The sequence below is a fragment of the Acipenser ruthenus genome, chromosome 11 (genome assembly GCF_902713425.1).
Source record: "Acipenser ruthenus chromosome 11, fAciRut3.2 maternal haplotype, whole genome shotgun sequence".
NCBI classification, from domain to species: Eukaryota; Metazoa; Chordata; class Actinopteri; order Acipenseriformes; family Acipenseridae; genus Acipenser; species Acipenser ruthenus.
The window spans coordinates 43,150,758-43,173,817 of NC_081199.1; the positions used below are offsets into that span (position 1 = coordinate 43,150,758).

At 44.1% G+C, this 23,060-nt stretch overlaps 1 protein-coding gene across 6 annotated transcripts in view; it reads left to right on the top strand.

Moving 5' to 3' along the window:
* The window catches only part of LOC117426906 (1-phosphatidylinositol 3-phosphate 5-kinase-like), a 47,056-nt gene that overhangs the window by 5,422 nt on the left and 18,574 nt on the right, over nucleotides 1-23,060 (top strand). For 4 of the 6 annotated variants that reach the window (XM_059034063.1, XM_059034066.1, XM_059034068.1 and 1 more), the window contains exons 4-24: nucleotides 517-635; nucleotides 2,129-2,300; nucleotides 2,544-2,751; nucleotides 3,149-3,238; nucleotides 3,679-3,814; nucleotides 3,903-4,060; nucleotides 5,091-5,202; nucleotides 6,350-6,497; nucleotides 9,542-9,709; nucleotides 11,359-11,421; nucleotides 15,114-15,243; nucleotides 15,673-15,853; nucleotides 15,966-16,040; nucleotides 16,274-16,381; nucleotides 16,823-16,963; nucleotides 17,249-17,375; nucleotides 18,248-19,467; nucleotides 19,953-20,053; nucleotides 20,437-20,508; nucleotides 22,445-22,619; nucleotides 22,862-23,040. In XM_059034063.1, the coding sequence (XP_058890046.1) occupies nucleotides 517-635; nucleotides 2,129-2,300; nucleotides 2,544-2,751; nucleotides 3,149-3,238; nucleotides 3,679-3,814; nucleotides 3,903-4,060; nucleotides 5,091-5,202; nucleotides 6,350-6,497; nucleotides 9,542-9,709; nucleotides 11,359-11,421; nucleotides 15,114-15,243; nucleotides 15,673-15,853; nucleotides 15,966-16,040; nucleotides 16,274-16,381; nucleotides 16,823-16,963; nucleotides 17,249-17,375; nucleotides 18,248-19,467; nucleotides 19,953-20,053; nucleotides 20,437-20,508; nucleotides 22,445-22,619; nucleotides 22,862-23,040 (3,883 nt within the window). The remainder of the gene's footprint in view (nucleotides 1-516; nucleotides 636-2,128; nucleotides 2,301-2,543; nucleotides 2,752-3,148; nucleotides 3,239-3,678; nucleotides 3,815-3,902; nucleotides 4,061-5,090; nucleotides 5,203-6,349; nucleotides 6,498-9,541; nucleotides 9,710-11,358; nucleotides 11,422-15,113; nucleotides 15,244-15,672; nucleotides 15,854-15,965; nucleotides 16,041-16,273; nucleotides 16,382-16,822; nucleotides 16,964-17,248; nucleotides 17,376-18,247; nucleotides 19,468-19,952; nucleotides 20,054-20,436; nucleotides 20,509-22,444; nucleotides 22,620-22,861; nucleotides 23,041-23,060) is intronic. The other 2 variants (XM_059034065.1, XM_059034067.1) reach the window with 1 other exon arrangement.

Consider the following 23,060-nt stretch of genomic DNA (forward strand, 5'->3'; position numbering starts at 1 on the left):
AACATGTTTAGTTTTGCTTGGATATTTATAGTCTTTTTACTCTGCTGAGTTCACTTTCATGAGATCATTTGTGTATCTTGCCTTTTTAACTCACGAATCTTTGAGATTTGTCTTTTGTCTGCTTCTTTCGTCCAGCAGCTAGTTTTTGCAGTTGGGACTTGTTGACATCTATATTTTATGTCTTCCTTGCACCAAAGCGCTTGTGTTTGCAGGTTTGCAGTCTCTTTACTGTCCTTTCAGCCTCACCCAGTCCAGATGCCCCCCTCCTAGCCCTGGTCATCTTCAGTTCAGTATTCCTGCCAGGAACCAAGGGTCCCCTTACTTAAGACACAGCAGTTTCATTAATTAGTCCAGTTGTATCATTAATACACGTTCAGGTATTAATATCATATTCATGCAATATGTCCCACATATATATATATATATATATATATATATATATATATATATATATATATATATATATATATAAATATAATGTGTGTGTGTGTGTGTGTTTCTCTTTCGGCTGGGCAGAGGGCCGCAGGAAGGCGGAGCCGCCCCTGGGTGGCCATGACCCCCGCACAGCGGTGCAGCTGCGCAGCATCAGCACGGTGCTGAAACGGCTGAAGGAGATCATGGAGGGGAAGAGCCAGGTAAGCAGGGACATATATTCACAGCCCAATGAGGTTCCTTGTGCATAGCAGTGTAACCCATTCCAGGTTTTACTATCAGCTTGATTAGCCCCAGTGTATAGGTAACAAGCTCAGGGGTGTCTAATCATAGTACAACCAGGAATGGATCCACCTGCTATGCAATGGGAGTCTTATTTCCATCCCTGCCATTTACAGCAGATGTTTTCCTAACGTTGATGTTAAAAGCCTTCCTGTAAATCTTTTGTGTTTTAAGAGCTCCTACATGCTTTAGCTGTGTCTTGCTGATTGTGTTTTATTAGCAGCTTGTTTCCCAATATCAGCAGCTCTTTTTATAAAAGGATGTGGCACACAGTGTTGGTAAGTACTTTGTGAGTACAGTGTGGCTGGCCCAGTATACTTCATGAAGTGTGAGCCCAGTGCTTCAGGGTGCCTAGGAGCTTTGATCCTTTTGGTGCTGCAATAATTAACTTTAATATGTGGCTAAAATCACGTGCCTTTTAAGAAGCTCTGCACATTATATTAGCTGGTGTCAGTTCATTCCATCTAGAAGGGAGCTCAATAAACAGTTATTTAGAGCAATCAACAGCTATGCATTAAATGGTTTTTAAACATCCCATAAGCTCTGTAAATGTAGCCTGGAGATCACTGTTCTCTTAAATGTTTTCCGTGCCCAGTTTTTCCACCAGAGGGCAATGTTGGCCAATGGAGAGAGAAAAAAGGGACGAAGATGTGTTTTTAAACAGATAAATAAAAAAGACAACGAAGAAACAAACTTCTCCATGTCTTTAAACAGTTATGAATTAAACAGTTACAAATTAATGCTGGGTGAAAACTGCAGAGTTTAGGTTTTATTTTTTTAATGTTATTATACAGAACATGTCTTTACAAGCTGTGAGAGATGTCATCCTAACCACAAATGACCTCAATTACTGAAATGAAGTGTTGAGTGGACAGATCCAATACTGATGTGCCTCAGCCCTGGCCTGGGGGAACCACCAGCCTGTGGTGCAGGGAAGAGAGTGGAGTTCTGTGATTGGTGATTCATACACTGGATTAGGGAACAATGGTGCTTTTGAATTGAATTCATAGCATGTGCAGTAACCATCAGGCTTCAATCTAAATGTACGAGTAAGCTCTGAAATCAGTCACACCAACACAGGAAAAAATTGAATCTGAACAGTGTACAGACTAGCTAGACCAGTCATGGGGGTCAAGCAATCGAATACACTGATGGTTCCCGTATTACAGTTTACCATATTAAAAGCATGGCAAAGTATGGTAAAGCATTTTCCAAGCCATGGTTAGCCATGTTAAACTGTGGTAATCTCATAGGGTAGACATGGGAAAAGCATGGGGACACTGCAGAATTGCCATGCACATGTACACTGGTAAACTCTTATGAGGGTTGTTTCTTGTGTTTTTGCAAAGGAAATGGTGTGCAGTGCATCCTGGATCAAACCTCTCTGACCGTGCCTTTTATTTTTGTGCTGCAGGACAGTGACCTGAAGCAGTACTGGATGCCGGACAGCCAGTGTAAAGAGTGCTACGACTGCAATGAGAAATTCACCACGTTCAGGCGGAGGCACCACTGTCGGCTCTGCGGACAAATCTTCTGTAGCCGCTGCTGTAACCAGGAGATCCCTGGGAAATTCATGGGATATACAGGCGAGTGAAGCTGCCTTGTTGCCTGAAACCGATTTCAAAACTGAAACAAAAAAGATTACATAGTGCCTTGTGTAACAAGAACTGTGTACAGTTATATTTAACGCTGTCTCTACATATAGTGCCAATCTTATTTTTGGTATACGGAGCCAGTGTGTCTGATAGATAATCAGCTTGCTGCACTGTACAGATCTACTGAGCGCACATCCATAAAGTCACTTCTCTTGCCTTTTGTTTTCGTTGCAGGGGATCTCCGGGCCTGCACCTACTGTCGTAAGATAGCGCTGAGCTACGCGCACTCCGCTGACAGCAGCTCCATCGGGGAGGACCTGAGCACTCTGTCTGACGCCACCTGTGCCGTGTCCGCGCTGGAACCCAGCGAGCCACGCACCCCCGTCGGGGGCAGGAAGGCCAGTCGCAATATCTTCCTGGAGGAGGATCTGGCCTGGCAGAGGTAACAGACCCTCGACACTTCTCATGGGGCACTTCTTTTTATGTGTCATGTAGGATGACTTTTATAGCTGTTTCAATAACGAATAGCATCCTCTAAATAGGTTCATGGGAGCTATGGGCTCGTATCGCCCCTTGTAAAAGCATAGCATAGAGTGTGGTAAAATACAATGAAAGCAGGGTAAAGCACAGGGAAGCATTGTGAAGAATAGTGAGATATAGCAAAGCATATTAATAAACATGACAAACCAGGGCAACCTGTGCATAATATAACCATGGGAAAAGCATGGGGAGAAAACTGCACAAATACCCTGGTTGACTTTTATAGGGGGCTCTCATGCCTCTGATATTATGGGTTTGCTTTACTGACAGCTAACGTGAGTTCTATGTTTTGTTGCCAGTTTAATTCTCCAGGACTCCCAGCCCAACAGCCTGGCGACTCGGCTGGCCAGCATGCAGGAGGATGTGGGGAGGTCTCCAGCGCGGAACAGGTGTGTTCAGAGAGTGCTTTAAAAGCTGCCTTCTTCCTTTTGGGGTTTCTCCCTCTGGATCTCTTGAACATGATTGCTTAAAAGAAAACATTGATCACGATGAGGGCAGGGGTGTGGACAAGTCTTTATTATATTATATAGTTGGCACCTGCACATTATTTAATGTTAAAGTAATAATATGGGCACATCTTTCTTACAGTGTTACAATTGCAAGTCAAGGGAGTCCCCTATTTGTTTAAATCAAACAAAATACTTCTTATCATATTGCGTAACATTCACTGGCCATTGTTTCATTCTGATAAACGGTCTCATTCATTCTGGACTTCTCTGTCCTCCAGAGGGAAAAGAGAGGCTAGTGTTCTCTTGTATTGAGCTTGTTGTATCGAGTCTATTGCTGAGTGAGTGTGGTGCACTGATTCAGATGCACTCCCTGCTCTCAGGTCTGCCAGCATTACTAACCTGTCCCTGGACCGCTCGGGCACCTCCATGCTCCCCTACGAGAGCTCCATCAGCCCCCAGACCAGCCGCGCTTACATCAAGGGAGACGCCAACGAGGAGGAGAGGAAGATCCTGCTGGTGATTACCTGCCATGTGTAGCCATGCGCTTTCTTAAGCACAGCGTTGGATTGATGTAGCTATAAAGCAGTTGTTTCTGTGCGTGTAGGATTCTGTGCAGCTGAAGGACCTGTGGAAGAAAATTTGCCACCACAGCACCGGCATGGAGTTCCAGGACCACCGTTATTGGCTGCGCACCTACCCCAACTGCATTGTGGGCAAGGAGCTGGTGAACTGGCTCTTGAGGAACGGGCACATCTCAACAAGGCATGTATTACAATGCTAACATAATAAACAATTCATGTATTACAATGCTGACATGATGCGATATTGTAGTGTTACAATGCTAACATGATGCAATATTGAAGTGTTACAATGCTAACGTGATGCAATATTGAAGTGTTACAATGCTAACATGATGCGATACTGAAGTGTTATAACATGATACGATATTGAAGTGTTACAATGCTAACATGATGCAATATTGAAGTGTTACAATGCTAACGTGATGCAATATTGAAGTGTTACAATGCTAACATGATGCGATACTGAAGTGTTATAACATGATACGATATTGAAGTGTTACAGTGCTAACATGGAACCAGTGGCGACCAGGAAGAGACCGACCTTTATATAATACTTTTGTAAGCATAAAACAACATGCCAAGTCAAAGGTTCAATATTTAACAATATTTTATTCTCAGAATGCTAGCAGGTATACGGCTACATGTAATAAAAAGCTTTTTTTACTCACCTACTTGATTGCATTTTGCGTGCATCTTTACTTGCAATACTACACTGTTTTCAATCATAAGCGAACAAGTTTAAACCAGTCCCTCCAGATTTCCGCAAAAATTCACAGAAATTTCTCGCACAGAAAATCTTTTTTATTTCCAGTCAGAAATACAGGCATGTTAATTTGCTTTTGTTTATTCTGGTGCCCAGCAGCTGCTTCCGCCTAAACTACATGATGAATCGTGCTGCACACAGAATATAACTGCAGACAACTGCTGAACAGCACCCCAAAACCTTCCGTGAGGACAGTAGGAAACTGTTTTGCAATACTGAGAGACGACTAGGCTAAAATACAAGTGGTCGCGGAGTTTGAAAAAGAGATGCCAACAAAACATAAAACAGTGCCTCATACCAGCCTCCATGCAAAGACAGTTACGAGGGAAGAAAAAACAAAGTTAGGAAGCTAATTTTAATTCAACCAGCCCAGATTAAAAACAAGGCTATGGTGCACCGATCAATAGCCTCTCTGATCCCTGCTTCACGTGTGCTGTCTGTGTTTCAGAGCCCAGGCTATAGCGATTGGTCAGGCGCTGGCAGATGGACGATGGCTGGACTGTGTCACTCATCATGATCAGCTGTTTAGGGATGAATATGTCCTTTACCGCCCCCTGCAGGTAAACGTTGCCTGTCTACAGCAGTAGCAGTAGTACCTTTGCCTATGTGAATGTGAGCAAGTAATTTAGGATTGCATTAATAAAAAACTGTTTTAGGAACTTTCTATTGCAGATTTTATTGATTGCTAAGCACATAAGAAAATAGTGTGAAATAATTGCATGAGTTCCTTGCAGATTCTAAACACATAAAAAACTAAAAACATGAAATAGAACGTTAGTAAAAAAAATTAAAAGGTCAAATGTGACCTGCAGGTTCCACACATTTAGCAGGCACTGGGTAGATTTAAACATGAACACATGCAGTGTGTTGTAAATGTCTTTGTGTTTTCTTACCTATTTATTGGCTCTGTTTGAGAAACCAATCCTGTTAAATTTGCTCTTATCTGACCTGTCTGATTTGCTCAAATTCTGAGACCAAAACACACAGTCATTTTAATATTCTAACTGAATGCATGCATGGGGCAGCAGTGTGGAGTAGTGGTCAGGGCTCTGGACTCTTGACCAGAGGGGCGTGGGTTCAATCCCAGGTGGGGGACAATGCTGCTGTACCCTTGAGCAAGGTACTTTACCTAGATTGCTCTAGTAAAAACCCAACTGTATAAATGGGTAATTGTATGTAAAAAAAAAGAAAGTGATATGTGTATAATGTGAAATAATGTGTAATGTGATATCTTGTAACAATTGTATGTCGCTCTAGATAAGGGAGTCTGCTAAGAAATAAATAATAATATAAAATAATAATGCAATCCTGAAAGCCAGAACTGAGGGTTGAGCCACAGGTCATTTATACAGTTTGAATGCATCTCTCTTTTATAACATGCCTGCATTTCCTTAACTGCATAATAGAAAGGGTTGGATCACCTTAGACACCCTGCCTGTAATCATGAGTCTTTCGTTTGAGTTCAGGGTCAGGATCAAAGACATTCACAGCTGGGTATTAAAAGAAAAAAAAAAAAAAATTGAGGGTGATGTTCTTAAAATATTTTCTAACAAAGAGGCTCTGTGTTCTTAAAGAATTCCCAGTAAATGCATACAAATGTAATTACAGACGCACTAGAGGGTTGTGAACAGTCTTTAGTTGAGCGAGTCTGCCTCGTGCTTGTTAAACTGCAGTAACACAGCTGATTGTCTGCTTCTGTTTTATCAGAGCACAGAGTTTTCCGAGACTCCATCTCCAGACAGCGATTCAGTGAACTCCCTGGAGGGCCACTCGGAGCCCTCCTGGTTTAAAGACATCAAGTTTGATGACAGCGACACGGAGCAGATTGCAGACGAGGGAGAAGACAACATGCCAAGTACGTCAGTGTGTGCTCTCAGGCTGCCCTGGGAAACCCTTCTCATGCAGAGCAAGGCTTCTGAGCACACAGCGACACAAACAACTCTCCTTCCTGTCCCAGAGCACACACAGAGCGACACAAACAACTCTCCTTCCTGTCCCAGAGCACACACACAGCGACACAAACAACTCTCCTTCCTGTCCCAGAGCACACACACAGCGACACAAACAACTCTCCTTCCTGTCCCAGAGCACACACACAGCGACACAAACAACTCTCCTTCCTGTCCCAGAGCACACACACAGCGACACAAACAACTCTCCTTCCTGTCCCAGAGCACACACACAGCGACACAAACAACTCTCCTTCCTGTCCCAGAGCACACACAGAGCGACACAAACAACTCTCCTTCCTGTCCCAGAGCACACACAGAGCGACACAAACAACTCTCCTTCCTGTCCCAGAGCACACACACAGCGACACAAACAACTCTCCTTACTGTCCCAGAGCACACACAGCGACACAAACAACTCTCCTTCCTGTCCCAGAGCACACACACAGAGCGACACAAACAACTCTCCTTACTGTCCCAGAGCACACACACAGAGCGACACAAACAACTCTCCTTCCTGTCCCAGAGCACACACAGCGACACAAACAACTCTCCTTACTGTCCCAGAGCACACACAGCGACACAAACAACTCTCCTTCCTGTCCCAGAGCACACACACAGCGACACAAACAACTCTCCTTCCTGTCCCAGAGCACACACAGCAACACAAACAACTCTCCTTCCTGTCCCAGAGCACACACACAGAGCGACACAAACAACTCTCCTTCCTGTCCCAGAGCACACACACAGCGACACAAACAACTCTCCTTCCTGTCCCAGAGCACACACACAGCGACACAAACAACTCTCCTTCCTGTCCCAGAGCACACACACACAGCGACACAAACAACTCTCCTTCCTGTCCCAGAGCACACACACAGCGACACAAACAACTCACCTTCCTGTCCCAGAGCACACACACAGCGACACAAACAACTCTCCTTCCTGTCCCAGAGCACACACACAGCGACACAAACAACTCACCTTCCTGTCCCAGAGCACACACACAGCGACACAAACAACTCTCCTTCCTGTCCCAGAGCGCGCACACAGAGCGACACAAACAACTCTCCTTCCTGTCCCAGAGCACACACACAGCGACACAAACAACTCTCCTTCCTGTCCCAGAGCACACACACAGCGACACAAACAACTCTCCTTCCTGTCCCAGAGCACACACACACAGCGACACAAACAACTCACCTTCCTGTCCCAGAGCACACACACAGCGACACAAACAACTCACCTTCCTGTCCCAGAGCACACACACAGAGCGACACAAACAACTCTCCTTCCTGTCCCAGAGCACACACACAGCGACACAAACAACTCTCCTTCCTGTCCCAGAGCACACACACAGCGACACAAACAACTCTCCTTACTGTCCCAGAGCACACACACAGCGACACAAACAACTCTCCTTCCTGTCCCAGAGCACACACACACAGCGACACAAACAACTCACCTTCCTGTCCCAGAGCACACACAGAGCGACACAAACAACTCTCCTTCCTGTCCCAGAGCACACACACAGCGACACAAACAACTCTCCTTCCTGTCCCAGAGCACACACACAGCGACACAAACAACTCTCCTTCCTGTCCCAGAGCACACACACAGAGCGACACAAACAACTCGCCTTCCTGTCCCAGAGCACACACACACAGCGACACAAACAACTCTCCTTCCTGTCCCAGAGCACACACACACAGCGACACAAACAACTCTCCTTCCTGTCCCAGAGCACACACACACAGCGACACAAACAACTCTCCTTCCTGTCCCAGAGCACACACACAGCGACACAAACAACTCTCCTTCCTGTCCCAGAGCACACACAGCGACACAAACAACTCTCCTTACTGTCCCAGAGCACACACACAGAGCGACACAAACAACTCTCCTTCCTGTCCCAGAGCACACACAGAGCGACACAAACAACTCTCCTTCCTGTCCCAGAGCACACACACAGCGACACAAACAACTCTCCTTCCTGTCCCAGAGCACACACACAGCGACACAAACAACTCTCCTTCCTGTCCCAGAGCACACACACAGCGACACAAACAACTCTCCTTCCTGTCCCAGAGCACACACACAGCGACACAAACAACTCTCCTTCCTGTCCCAGAGCACACACACAGCGACACAAACAACTCTCCTTCCTGTCCCAGAGCACACACACAGCAGCACTGACAACTCTCCTTCCTGTCCCAGAGCACACACACAGCGACACAAACAACTCTCCTTCCTGTCCCAGAGCACACACACAGCGACACAAACAACTCTCCTTCCTGTCCCAGAGCACACACAGCGACACAAACAACTCTCCTTCCTGTCCCAGAGCACACACACACAGCGACACAAACAACTCACCTTCCTGTCCCAGAGCACACACACAGAGCGACACAAACAACTCTCCTTCCTGTCCCAGAGCACACACACAGCGACACAAACAACTCTCCTTCCTGTCCCAGAGCACACACAGCGACACAAACAACTCTCCTTACTGTCCCAGAACACACACACAGCGACACAAACAACTCTCCTTCCTGTCCCAGAGCACACACACACAGCGACACAAACAACTCTCCTTCCTGTCCCAGAGCACACACACAGCGACACAAACAACTCACCTTCCTGTTTCAGAGCACTTTTGATCTTTTTGATTCTAAACTTAAAAAAAAAAAAATACTACCCCATTAAGGCTAATAAGTATTAAAAAATAGATTTTTTTTTTGTAATGTTTGGGTTTAGATTTACTGATGATCCAATGCAAAGCCAAGCACTGATTCCCTGGTTTGTATGATGTCTTGTTTCTTTTAGAGATAAGTGGTGAATAGATGCAAATGCTGAGTAACGCTGCTCCCTTGACTGTTTCACACGACCAATATGTAACCATTTTTACGGTGGAAAATCTGGAATATTTGTTTGTGTTCATTGTTCTTAGACTCTGCCAGTCCTAGCAAGCGGACCTCAGTTAGCAGTTTCCAGTCTGCAGTGGACAGTGACTCTGCTGCGTCTATAAGTCTGAATGTGGAGATGGACAATGTTAACTTCCACATCAAGAAGCAGTCCAAGTACCCTCACGTGCCCCCCTACCCCGCTGAGCAGAAAGGTACGCGCCGAAACCACCCGCAGGGCTGCGGTCCAAACACTACTTGATGTTGACTCCGAAATGTCTTCATCTAGACAATTATTATTTGTTTATTTAGCAGACACCTTTATCCAAAGCGACTTACAGAGAATAGGGTGTGTGAACAATGTGGGGAAGCTATAAAAAAGGCCAACAAGATGCTCAGATATATTGTGAAAAGTGTTGAATTTAAATCAAGGGAAGTAATGTTAAAACTTTACAATGGATTAGTAAGACCTCATCTAGAATATTGTTTTCAGTTCTGGTCACCTCGTTACAAAAAGGATATTGCTGCTCTAGAAAGAGTTCAAAGAAGAGCAACCAGAATTATCCTGGGTTTAAAAGGCATGTCGTATGCAGACAGGCTAAAAGAATTGAATCTATTCAGTCTTGAACAAAGAAGACTACGGGGTGATCTGATTCAAACATTCAAAATCCTAAAAGGTATGTCGACCCAGGTGAATTTTTCGACCTAAAAAAAGAAACAAAGACCAGGGGTCACAAATGGAGATTAGGTAAAGGGGCATTCAGAACAGAAAATAGGAGGCACTTTTTACACAGAATTGTGAGGGTCTGGAACCAGCTCCCCAGTAATGTTGTTGAAGCTGACACCCTGGGATCCTTCAAGAAGCTGCTTGATGAGATTCTGGGATCAATAAGCTACTAACAACCAAACGAGCAAGATGGGCCGAATAGCCTCCTCTTGTTTGTAAACTTTCTTATATTCTCATGTTCTATTGCTTTGACGTGCAGTTTCAGTGGTTTTATACTGTATAGTCTATATGCTAACTGACAGGACTGAGTTGAGTCCCACATGACCAGTATGAGCGTGTGTGTGTCCAACTTGTCCCAAATGTTCACAATAATATCATTATTTGCATGCTTCATTTCCACATACATGCTGTGGTAGTGTTCTCTTTCTTAACCCTTTAAAAATAAGGCCTGGTGGTATTCCATTATACTGTAGCCCCATTCCCGTGACGGAAAACACTAGTGGCTCCTGTTGCTGAAACGCTAAACCATTTCCATCAAAATCAGGAAACGAGACTAGAATTTGTGGTCCAGATGGTTTTGCTGAAACTCAAGAGCTCAAAAAAAATATTGGATATAATACAAAAGCAAAGTAACAAAAAAGGAGAAGTTTGAGCCGGAGGGACACAGAGGTCAGGAGTTTCCACTCACTAGACTCCTGATAATAACAGCACCTTGCTGGACAGTTCTGCCTGATTTCCTTTTTTTTTTTTAGTTTTTGTTGCTTTTTCTGCAGCACTGCAGTTTGTTGTTCTGACCATTGCTTGCTAGTTACAGTACGTTCCTATTAAAAATATTTCCTTTTGTATGGCTAGAGAAAAGGAGAAGTGAGTTGTTATGGCAACGCTGTGTTCTCATGCGCTCATGGTTTTGACAGAAGGCAGAAGCTGAAAGTTCTTTGCTGGAAAGTTCTTGTACAGTGTACGGTGCCATGTGTTTGTCTGGTTAAGTGAGTAAGTCGTTCCATGTACTGGCAGAGGGTGCGTGTGTGTTTCTGCAGTCATTTCTTTACCATGACGTGTCTCCTGCAGCCCACATGTTTCTGTTGCTATATATCATTTTCTCTGAACTCTCCTTCTCTGTGTCTCTACTATGAACAGAGTTCCTGGTTTCAGAGGACGGAGGACAGCACATGATCTCCATCAGTGACGCTTTCATCAGAGGTAAAGAGATGCCGTTTTCCTCCACGCTTGTATTTCTCGGTGCAGGTCTGTCTGTCTTAAAAAGTAGCTTGATTTGTGTCATTTGTATAAGGAAGTAACAGAAAGACTGCACTAGGCTATCTAATCAAATAGTTTCGCACTACATTACACCCAAAATAAACAACAATAGGAATCTGTGTATATCATTTATAAGTAAATGCTTTGATGTGTAGGTCTGATAGCAACTTTAAGTACAGTAACTATCACATGGTAATTAAAAATGACTGTAAATAAAAACCTATGATCTCTCTCTCTCTCTCTATATATATGGTACAAAGTCATGCTCTGTAGTCCTGTTTGGTTCGGCTGTGTTTTTTTCTCAGCTTCTGGGTGGGGCTGGCCCATGCAGGACACCGTCACGCATCAACGTAATACAACTCAAGTGCAAGTAGGACCCTTTGGGTCGATTGCAGCATACCAATGACTTAGCCCGCATCAAGTGGACTAAAATGCAGTCTAGCAAATCCTGCAGCTCTGTCCTAAGTTAGTCCTGATTGCAGCATACCAACCAGCTAATCCTGAAAATTGGTTTAGCTGACCTGAACAAGTGGAACAAGTTAGACCGATCATGAGGACTAACCCATAATAAGCCATTACAAATGCAGATGGAAATTCACAGTTTAAAGTGTAAAGACAAACTCTGACATTTACGTGTATATTGTCATTACTAAAATTTGATAAAAATAAAAATAAAAATACACTGAAGATATTGAACTGGCACAAAAGCCAGAAATATTAAAAGGTATGAAAAAAGCAAATAATTAATGATAAAATGGTAAATGCGTTTTTATTACATTAGGCGTGATTCGGGCAAACAGATTTAAGTAAAAGTACATCTATATTCATAATATAAATGTAGCCTACTACATGTCTCTTTCTGCACGTTCCGCACACGGATCATACTTGCATTTTAACTTGCCGGTAGCCTATTGCTGCGTGACACTGAACGTTAAGTTATAAGTGTGTTGTTTATATTTAATACACATTTACACTGACATTTCAGTTTAAATTGAATACGTCAAGCGTGCTGCTTTTTGAATATTTAAATACACAGTGTCTTAGTGTGTGGCACTTTATTAAAGTTTGTACAATATTTTAAAACGAAACCAACCTCTTCAGAACACTTTGTTCCTCAACCATAATAAATCAGACAAAAAGGAAAAGGGTGCCACATTGCTATAGTAGTTTATTTAAACTACCGCATACATTCACAGTCTACCTAAGAAATGAATAATTGCTTAATATAGTGTATCAACAATATATTAAGGTACATTGTTTCATTACATAGTGCATTTGTAAATTTTATTAAGGATATTTCTGTGACTCGGCGAGCGAACCTTACTGAACCAAATGCTTCAAAGGGTTCACTTTTCACTTTAGACGTCATTTCAGAGAGGAATGGTGCTGTCTTCATTTTAAAATGTGCTGTACAAATGAGCAAGAGTACTAAGTTAGTCTTATACTTCATAATACTAAGTTAGTCCACCTGAACAGGATCCTCTCGCATCCGATTTGGTACGCTGCAATCAGGATCTTGTTTAGTCTGATTTAGCGGATGATCCACCTGTGGTGATTATCTTCTGGTACGCTGCAGTTGGGATTAACAAGTGTACTAACTTTAGTCTAAGCAAGTTGACTGAACCTGCTTAATCCGCTAGTTAGACGCATCAAGTGGACTAACTGTGGTACGCTGCAGTCGACCCTTTGAGCGCTGCGAGAGCTGCTTGTTCGCAGTGTTTATAGACTGATGCACAGGTGTAAAATGCTCATTTAATCTGGCCTTGAAATAGATTAGCTTTTTTCATATTCTTTTTGCATATCTGATTTTGGGCCAAGATTGAGTTCAGCTCTCGGGAATAGCCAATCCAGATTGCTTTACGCTGCATTGAAAGACTTGATTGTGAACTACAAGAACTGAATTAGAAATTCTAACAATTATATGTTAAGCAAAATGCAATTAAGGTATTTTAGGTTCATAGTGGAAAATTATATATTCCCTTTTAATTATGACCTTGCTCTGCAGTTACTCCCTTTGCCAATTGAGGCCATAACTTTTCAATATCTGAATGTGCATGAACCTGGGGAAATCATGACGAGGTCATGCATATTATCTGTCAAGATAATGCATATTCACTATGGAACAGGATTTCATTCAGGGAGTTAATATGAGGATCCAGGTGTTGAGGTCATAGATTCCAAACTTCAAACATCATCACGTATCTGACCAAAAGCATAGTTTGAGTTTCAGATTTACTGGTTTCAAATAATAAGAGATACGGAGCTGGAACGAAAGCCAAATGGGTTTATTATAATAATAATAATAATAATAATAATAATAATAATAATAATAATAATAATAATATTATTTATGAATCAGTCATTGGGAATCCTGGCCCATCATAGGAGGAAAAATAGATTGAACTATTGCCCTGACATCCTTACACCACCAGGCTATAGTCTCCGTCTGTCATGTGATTGGTTTACATCACTGTCAGTCCCGCCCCTTTTCAAAGACACGCCCTTCTTCCCTACAGCACTCACAACAAGAGAACAAGAGAAAGTGGCTGAACACCAATTCTGTGATTTAACAGAAAATTAATTACAAAACATACTACAAAAGAAAGATGCTTCAAACACTAAAATGGGGATTAAAGCGTCACTGTCACTGTTTTCTGACTCGACGATATAAACTGGATTACGCAGCAGTCATGTTTTCTGACTCGACGATATAAACTGGATTACGCAGCAGTCATGTTTTCTGACTCGACGATATAAACTGGATTACGCAGCAGTCATGTTTTCTGACTCGACGATATAAACTGGATTACGCAGCAGTCATGTTTTCTGACTCGACGATATAAACTGGATTACGCAGCAGTCATGTTTTCTGACTCGACGATATAAACTGGATTACGCAGCAGTCATGTTTTCTGACTCGACGATATAAACTGGATTACGCAGCAGTCATGTTTTCTGACTCCTCGATATAAACTGGATTACGCAGCAGTCATGTTTTCTGACTCGACGATATAAACTGGATTACGCAGCAGTCAGCAAGCGCACGGAGAGCTGGACACCAAAACAACTTTTATAACTATTGTATGCAGTATGAACTTCAAAAACATTTTCTGTTATTTATTTATGTTTATTTATTTACATATGCTGTATCAGCTATATTTAAACAAGATATATAAAGTTGTATTTACTGTCCAACCTTGCCTCACTTATTTTCTTGACTGATTCACATATTAATATGTACTGCAGACTCAGCCAGAGTGGAAAATTAAATGCCCCTCGGGAAGACTATTGGGCATTATAGCCCCCTGTCGGCAACAACAGTCTTCCCTCGGGTCAATAGTTTTCTACTATAGCCCTCCTCTCCAGTCCATATTTACTGTATAAATAACTTAAACACATACAGGCTTGGAGATGTGGGAGCGCAAATAGACTTCTTTAGACCACGAACTTTAATGAAAACGTAAAACTCAGGGTGACGGTGCTGTCCTGTCCTCATGCTGATCCTGCGCTCCCTTCTCTCCCTCCCTCTCTTTCCTTCTTTCTCTCTCTCCCTCCCTTCCTTCCTCTCTTCCATCCCCCTCCCCCCCTCCCCCCTCCTCCTCTCACTCACCCCCTCTCTCTCTCTCTCTCTCCAGAGTCCCTGTTTAACCGCCAGGTGGAGGAGAAGGCCAAGGAGCTGCTCTTCACTCCCCTGGGCTGGCACCGCAGCTCCCTGGAGCAGCTGAGAGAAGAGAATGGAGAGAAGCAAGCCATGGAGAGGCTGCTGTAAGAAACAACTTCTGCTCCTGCGTCAACCTCCTCTGTCTTTGACCTAACTTTCATTTTATTCCTTTTTTTCTTTGTCTTCTGCCTTGGTCCTTCTGAAGGTGGCAGGCTCTGCTATTATGATCTTAATGTCAGCAGATACTGTTAAAGACATTGTTTTAAAGCATTAAAGTAATGCCCACAACGGCAAATCTTTTTCTCGGACAGAACTATACTTAACCCTTTCATGCATGAAAGGGTTTGGGGAAAGATGTATAAAGATTAGAAGAGTTTTTTTATGTTTTTTTTTTTTTTTTCCCCCGTCACACACCATCTCCTAGCCATGTCCCCATATAAAGACTAGAAGAGTTTATTTTATCCGTCCTCATATGAGGTCGCCATGCATGAAAGGGTTCATCTTCAACATGCTGTTCCTTTTCCTCTCTGCAGCTCTGCCAACCACAGCCACATGATGGCGCTGCTGCAGCAGCTGCTGTACAGCGAGTCCCTGTCCCTGTCCTGGAGGGACATCATCGTCCCGGTGGTGAGACAGGTGGTCCAGACGGTGCGTCCCGACGTCAGGAATAACGATGACGACATGGACATCCGCCAGTGTGTCCACGTCAAGAAGGCGAGGCTTCTGATCTTCTCATGATCCGCAGGGACCGTGGAGTAGAGGGCTTTCTTTAGACATGTTTTAAGAGATCCCTCTCATTCCAACTTCTTTTTTTGTTTGCTTTTAGATTCCTGGAGGGAAGAAATTTGACTCTGCAGTTGTAAATGGTTTTGTTTGCACCAAAAACATAGCCCATAAGAAGGTGGGTGTGAGGCTTGCTTTGGTTGTGTGAGAAGAGGCCTGGCTAATTATTCTGACATGTTTGTATGCTGGGTATTTTACTGGGATACTACTTTACTTTTAATGGATCCTCTGATCAGTCCTGTAAACAACAACACATTAAATACATTGGGAAATCATTTTCAAATTCTTATTTTTAGAATATGCTTTAGAATACATAGGATAATGGTTTCTCTGTGTTCTGTTTGTGTCCAGATGAATTCCTATATTAAAACCCCGAAGATTCTGCTGCTGAAGTGCTCCATTGAGTATCTTTACCGTGAGGAGACCAAGTTCACCTGCATCGACCCCATAGTGCTGCAGGTCAGTGATCACACTCTGACAGGGAGCCTTTGCTTGCCTTTCACACTTTCACAGAAACTACATTTCCAGGGGTTGTTAATAATCTTGACAATAGTATTTAAAATGAACTTAAGTAAGAAAGTAATACCATTTTTTTATGTGATAAAATTAGACAAGCATTTTGACTCTATTCATCTTCCCCTTAATGCTAGTTCTAAACCTCTGCTGTATGTTTTATGATTGAGTGTAAGGTGGTCTAAAGCTGCAAACTGCTGTAACTAATAGTCAGCTGCATTGAGGCTGACAGTGAAACAAGAAGCTCTAAGAACAGATAGACGTCAAATCTGCTCACAGTTTTATACACAGCTCCCTGCTAGACACTGGATCCCTTCAGTACTGGCATGCAACAGGAAAACTGAGAAACGTACAGGAATTCTCATATTGCTTCATATTTTGGAACAGGAACGGGAGTTCTTGAAGAACTACGTGCAGAGAGTCGTGGACGTTCGTCCTGATTTGGTTTTGGTGGAGAAGACGGTGTCGAGGATAGCCCAGGACATGCTGCTGGAGCACGGCATCACCTTGGTCATCAACGTGAAGCCTGTAAGTTGGGCTGGTCCCACAAGAGGGAGCGACAAGCACGGCTTCAAGGGGGAGTCTCTGTCATTTTAGCTGCATTTGTTAAGTCTCAACCAGCTCTAATAATATTGCTCCTGCTAACTACAGTGATCCTTGTAGGCCATGTTGTCAGCAGATATGCACAGGTCTTGCAGCTCGTTTGCTGGTGTCTTGGTAACCAGAAAGGTGATCTGCAGAATATTCTCTGCAAGAAATGCATCCACTGAAATCAGTCTGTTTTTTCTTTTTTTTTTGTATTTACCTTTGCAGCAAGTCTTGGACCGGGTGAGCCGCATGACTCAAGGCGACTTAGTGATGTCCATGGATCAGCTTCTGACGAAGCCTCGCTTGGGAACCTGCCACAAGTTCTATATGCACTCATTCCAGCTGGCCAGTGGTGAGTTGTAGCAAGGTCTGTCAGCACCTCCTGCCTCGCTCCAGGGGGCCTCATAACCTGTTTAAAGCCCTGGCTGCTTCTCCTTCTCCTCCTCCTTCTGCTCCTCCACATGCGGTGTAACCAATCGACATGAAACTTGGCAGGTATCATCCCGTGTAGTTTACAGTTCAGATGCAACGAAATTGCTCTCCTGCGTCAACCAAGGTGGTGGCCTGGCGCATATTTTGGAAAAACCTTTCAAAATCTTCTTCTTGGGAAGCGGTGAACCAATTGATCTGAAACTTTGCATATGTCTACGTTTCCAGACCTACATCTTCTTAAATTTAAAACTGCTTCAGTTTAAAAACGGTTTACTTGATTAACTCCAAACCTGAAAACCATCATGCCTGTATCAGTACAATTAACTTTCAAAAATGGTGTTTGTGTGTGAATCAAGATGGCCGCCTGATGCATTTTTTGGAAAAAACTTAAAATCTTGTTGTTTGTTTATTTAGCAGACACCTTTATCCAAGGCGACTTACAGAGACTTACACTTGCACAGCTTTGCAGTCAACCCCCCAAATGGAAAGAATGCTTCAGTGATTTCTGCTTTGTAGCACAAATGCAAGGGAATACTTACAAAATAGCTTTACAAAAATGAAACACCGGTTGCCCTGCTAAAAGAAAAGGTTAATCAGCTTCTGCGAATCAATCATAAAATCCATATACATTACAGCTGGGAATAAAATATGATAATAGAAAGTATTGTTTGTAGTTGGCGTGACAGCTTCATATTACTTTCTCTGTACAGTACCGAATATCCACTGTAAGAGCTGCGGCACCTGTTAATACCATTGCTGTTGCTTTTAACGGCTGTTTTAATTTCTCTCCAGATCAATCGAAGACCCTGATGTTCTTTGAGGGCTGTCCTCTGCACTTAGGATGCACCATCAAACTGAGGGGGGCCTCGGAGTACGAACTAGCCAGGGTGAAGGATATCATCATCTTCATGATCTGCGTGGCCTATCACTCCCAGCTGGAGATCTCCTTCCTCATGGACGAGTTTGCCATGCCCCCCAGCCTGGCTAAGAGTGGCTCATTCCATTCCCTCATCGAGGGCGGGGCTGCCGAGGCAAACAAACTGGACCTCTTCCAGGGGGCTGACGTCAGCACTGTCCTCAAAGAGCTGGACTTCGCATCAGAAAAGCTGCCCGCAATTTCAGAGTCGGTGTCCAGGGAGGTGGTCGACCAGCTTGTAGACAACGGGCTACTCGATGAGAAGGTCCCCCCTGGTGATGAGAAGGTCCCTGAGAAATTAGATGAAGCAAAGATAGACAATCCCGAAATGGGTCCCCCGCACAGACTGACCCTGTCGTCCTCCTCCTCCTCCTCCTCCTCCTCCTCCCTGCCACCAGCGGTAGTGCTGCCCCCATTTCTGATGGATGACGCTGAAGACAACATCAGTCAGGACAGCAGGTTGAGTGAAGCAAGCACCCTTTATGAAGGACAGTGTGACGGGCTCGCGGGACTGCAGGCAGCTCCGAGGCTGTTTAGGGACCCCCTTCAGGACGACACAGGGATGTACATCACAGAGCTGGTGACCTCCTCCGAGGACAGGCTGAAGTCTCACTCGGTGGCCTTCAAGCAAGAGCTGAAGGATGTCATCCTCTGCATCTCGCCCTTCATCTCGTTCAAGGAGCCCTTCCTCCTGACACAGAAAGGGATGAGGTGCCCCAGCCGAGACTACTTCCACGAGCAGGTCTACCTCTCGCCTCTCATCAGCAAGGAGTTCAAGGAGCAGGACAGCAGGAGGAAACGGCAGCTTCTGAAGGAGGCGTCGGCTTCTCAGCCCTCAAACGGGAGCGTGCCTGGCAGGTCTACCCAGGTCCTCCCCTCCCACGAGCTCACCAACACCCGGATCGCAGATCACCTCGGCAGCAGCCAGGGCCTGTCCAGGATGCTGGCGGACTTCAGGGCTCGGGGCGGGAGGATCAGACAGAAGGACGCTGACCCCTTTGTACAGAGCAAAGAGGCCTCTGGGAAGACTGGGACCAAGAGTGAGAGTGATGACGATCGGGGTCATGTGCAGAATGAGATGGCCTGGGGGTCCAAGGTGGGGATGATTTGGGCTTGTTCTGCAGCTTCAAGTACACACCCACAGTTAAGAAGTGGGATTTATTTTAACCCTTTAAGGTACAAGGGACCTATGTGTCCCACAAATAGAAAGGATACTAACTTTCTTATTTTCGCAATGAGGTGCACGAAACAGGGTTACAAAATGTACTGACAGGTTGGAGCTGGTCATCCAAATTGTCAGTTTCCTTGTGACAACTGAGTCACTCTGAAATGTATTTTAAGAGGAAACTTCTTATATAGCATGGCTTTGATTGACAAGCTCTAAAAGGATTCATTCATTGAATGCAGCACTAATAATTTACTGCTGTATTTTCAGTTTTGTCGTGTCTTTATCATTAGCACCCCTTGAACAAATGTAACGGCTGATTTTGCTGCAGCAGCTTCTAAGTGTGCTCACATCAGGGGTCTTTGTCTTTCTCTGAGTGTCCTCAGTGAAGCTACATTGCTCTTCCCTGTTTACAGATTGACTGTCTGAACCCTGCAAACCACCAGAGGCTTTGTGTTCTCTTCAGCAGCTCCTCGGCTCAGTCGAGCAACGCACCTAATCCCTGCGTCAGCCCTTGGTGTGTATCTTCTCCTTACCAAAAAGCTACAAAACTAGAAGAAAGTAGGGTTCATTTGAAAGTTATAGATTATGTATGTTCTATCTGTGTGTATAAATACATATGTATTGGCTGTGTAGTGCTTGGGTTTGAGTGACTTTATTTATTTATTTATTTATTTATTAAAGACTGGTGTGGTAGCAAAATCCATTCAGGAGCAATACCGAGCTGATTTAAAACCCAGAGCATGCAAATAGAAATTTAAGCATGGTTGTGATAATGATCGATTGAAAAGAAACGCCACAGCAGGTAATGAGTGTGTCTTTCATGACCTTTTTGGAACTAACTGCATCAATTTCATTGTAAATATAATGATGAGTTTCCATCGTTGTCGTTTTCTTTAGGATCGTTACAATGGAGTTCTATGGGAAGAACGATCTTACACTTGGAATATTTCTGGAACGCTATTGCTTCAGGTAAAAAAAAAAACTAAAGAAATATAAATGATTTAGTCTAGCAAATTCAAATATATAATATGTTATGCAGCAGCCCTAAAAATAATAAAATGCTGGACTTTTATAGGATTTCACAGCGCATTATTCAGAATGTTGATTTTTAATTGGTGGAGGCAGACTATAATTTGTATAATTTGTATAATTTCTGTTAATCAGAACTTACCTATTGACACAATTAATGAAAACAAAAACTATAACTAACCTTCTAGTTAAAATATAGCAAAGGTGTTCATTAGATTTATCCTCGTTGTGTCTTGCTGGGCTGGTGTTGATCAGATTTATCCTCTGTTGTGTCTTGCTGTGGAGGTGTTGATCAGATGTATCCTCCTTGTGTCTTGCTGGGCTGGTGTTGATCAGATTTATCCTCTGTTGTGTCTTGCTGTGGAGGTGTTGATCAGATGTATCCTCCTTGTGTCTTGCTGGGCTGGTGTTGATCAGATGTATCCTCCTTGTGTCTTGCTGTGGAGGTGTTGATCAGATTTCTCCTCCTTGTGTCTTGCTGTGGAGGTGTTGATCAGATTTCTCCTCCTTGTGTCTTGCTGTGAGGTGTTGATCAGATTTCTCCTCGTTGTGTCTTGCTGTGGAGGTGTTGATCAAATTTCTCCTCATTGTGTCTTGCTGTGGAGGTGTTGATCAGATGTATTCTCCTTGTGTCTTGCTGTGGAGGTGTTGATCAGATTTCTCCTCCTTGTGTCTCGCTGTGGAGGTGTTGATCAGATTTCTCCTCGTGGTGTCTTGCTGTGAGGTGTTGATCAGATGTATCCTCCGTTGTGTTTTGCTGTGGAGGTGTTGATCAGATGTATCATCCAGTTGTGTCTTGCTGTGGAGGAGCTGATCAGATGTATCCTCCGTTGTGTCTTGCTGTGGAGGTGTTGATCAGATTTCTCCTTGTGTCTTGCTGGGCTGGTGTTGATCAGCTGTATCCTCCTTGTGTCTTGCTGTGGAGGTGTTGATCAGATTTCTCCTTGTGTCTTGCTGGGCTGGTGTTGATCAGCTGTATCCTCCGTGTGTCTTGCTGTGGAGGTGTTGATCAGATGTATCCTCCTTGTGTCTTGCTGTGGAGGTGTTGATCAGATGTATCCTCCTTGTGTCTTGCTGTGGAGGTGTTGATCAGATTTATCCTCTGTTGTGTCTTGCTGTGGAGGTGTTGATCAGATTTCTCCTTGTGTCTTGCTGTGGAGGTGTTGATCAGATTTCTCCTCCTTGTGTCTCGCTGTGGAGGTGTTGATCAGATTTCTCCTCCTTGTGTCTTGCTGTGGAGGTGTTGATCAGATTTCTCCTCGTTGTGTCTTGCTGTGGAGGTGTTGATCAGATTTCTCCTCGTTGTGTCTTGCTGTGGAGGTATTGATCAGATTTCTCCTTGTGTCTTGCTGGGCTGGTGTTGATCAGCTGTATCCTCCGTGTGTCTTGCTGTGGAGGTGTTGATCAGATGTATTCTCCTTGTGTCTTGCTGTGGAGGTGTTGATCAGATTTCTCCTCCTTGTGTCTCGCTGTGGAGGTGTTGATCAGATTTCTCCTCGTTGTGTCTTGCTGTGGAGGTGTTGATCAGATTTCTCCTCGTTGTGTCTTGCTGTGGAGGTATTGATCAGATTTCTCCTTGTGTCTTGCTGGGCTGGTGTTGATCAGCTGTATCCTCCGTGTGTCTTGCTGTGGAGGTGTTGATCAGATGTATTCTCCTTGTGTCTTGCTGTGGAGGTGTTGATCAGATTTCTCCTCCTTGTGTCTCGCTGTGGAGGTGTTGATCAGATTTCTCCTCGTTGTGTCTTGCTGTGGAGGTGTTGATCAGATTTCTCCTCGTGGTGTCTTGCTGTGGAGGTGTTGATCAGATTTCTCCTCCTTGTGTCTTGCTGTGGAGGTGTTGATCAGATGTATCCTCGTTGTGTCTTGCTGTGTGAAGCAGGCCCTCGTACCAGTGCCCCAGCATGCTCTGTGAGACTCCCATGGTGCATCACATCCGGCGTTTTGTCCACGGGAGCGGCTGCGTGCAGATCGTGCTCAAGGAGCTGGACTCGCCCGTGCCAGGATACCAGCACACCATCCTCACCTATTCCTGGTGCAGGATCTGCAAACAGGTACTGTCTCCTGCCCTGGGTAGCTGTGATCAGGTCTGTGGTTTTCTTAACACCTCAATTTAAAACGTGCTACCTGCAGTAAAACACAGACCTGTAATTTCAACAGCATTGACCTGCCAGAAGTTTTAACTATTCGACCCTCCCACCAGCACCAAATTAATTTTTTTGTTTTTGTTTTTAATACAACAGTATAGAATATGATTTGGAACTAAATGTATAGATGTGTTCCATGTAATTCCCAGGTCACTCCGGTGGTCCCCCTCTCCAATGATTCATGGTCCATGTCCTTTGCAAAGTACCTGGAGCTGCGTTTTTACGGGCACCAGTACACTCGCAGAGCCAACACCGAGCCCTGCGGGCACTCCGTCCACAACGATTACCACCAGTACTTCTCCTATAACCAGATGGTGGCGTCCTTCAGGTACGGGCTGGTTCACTCCA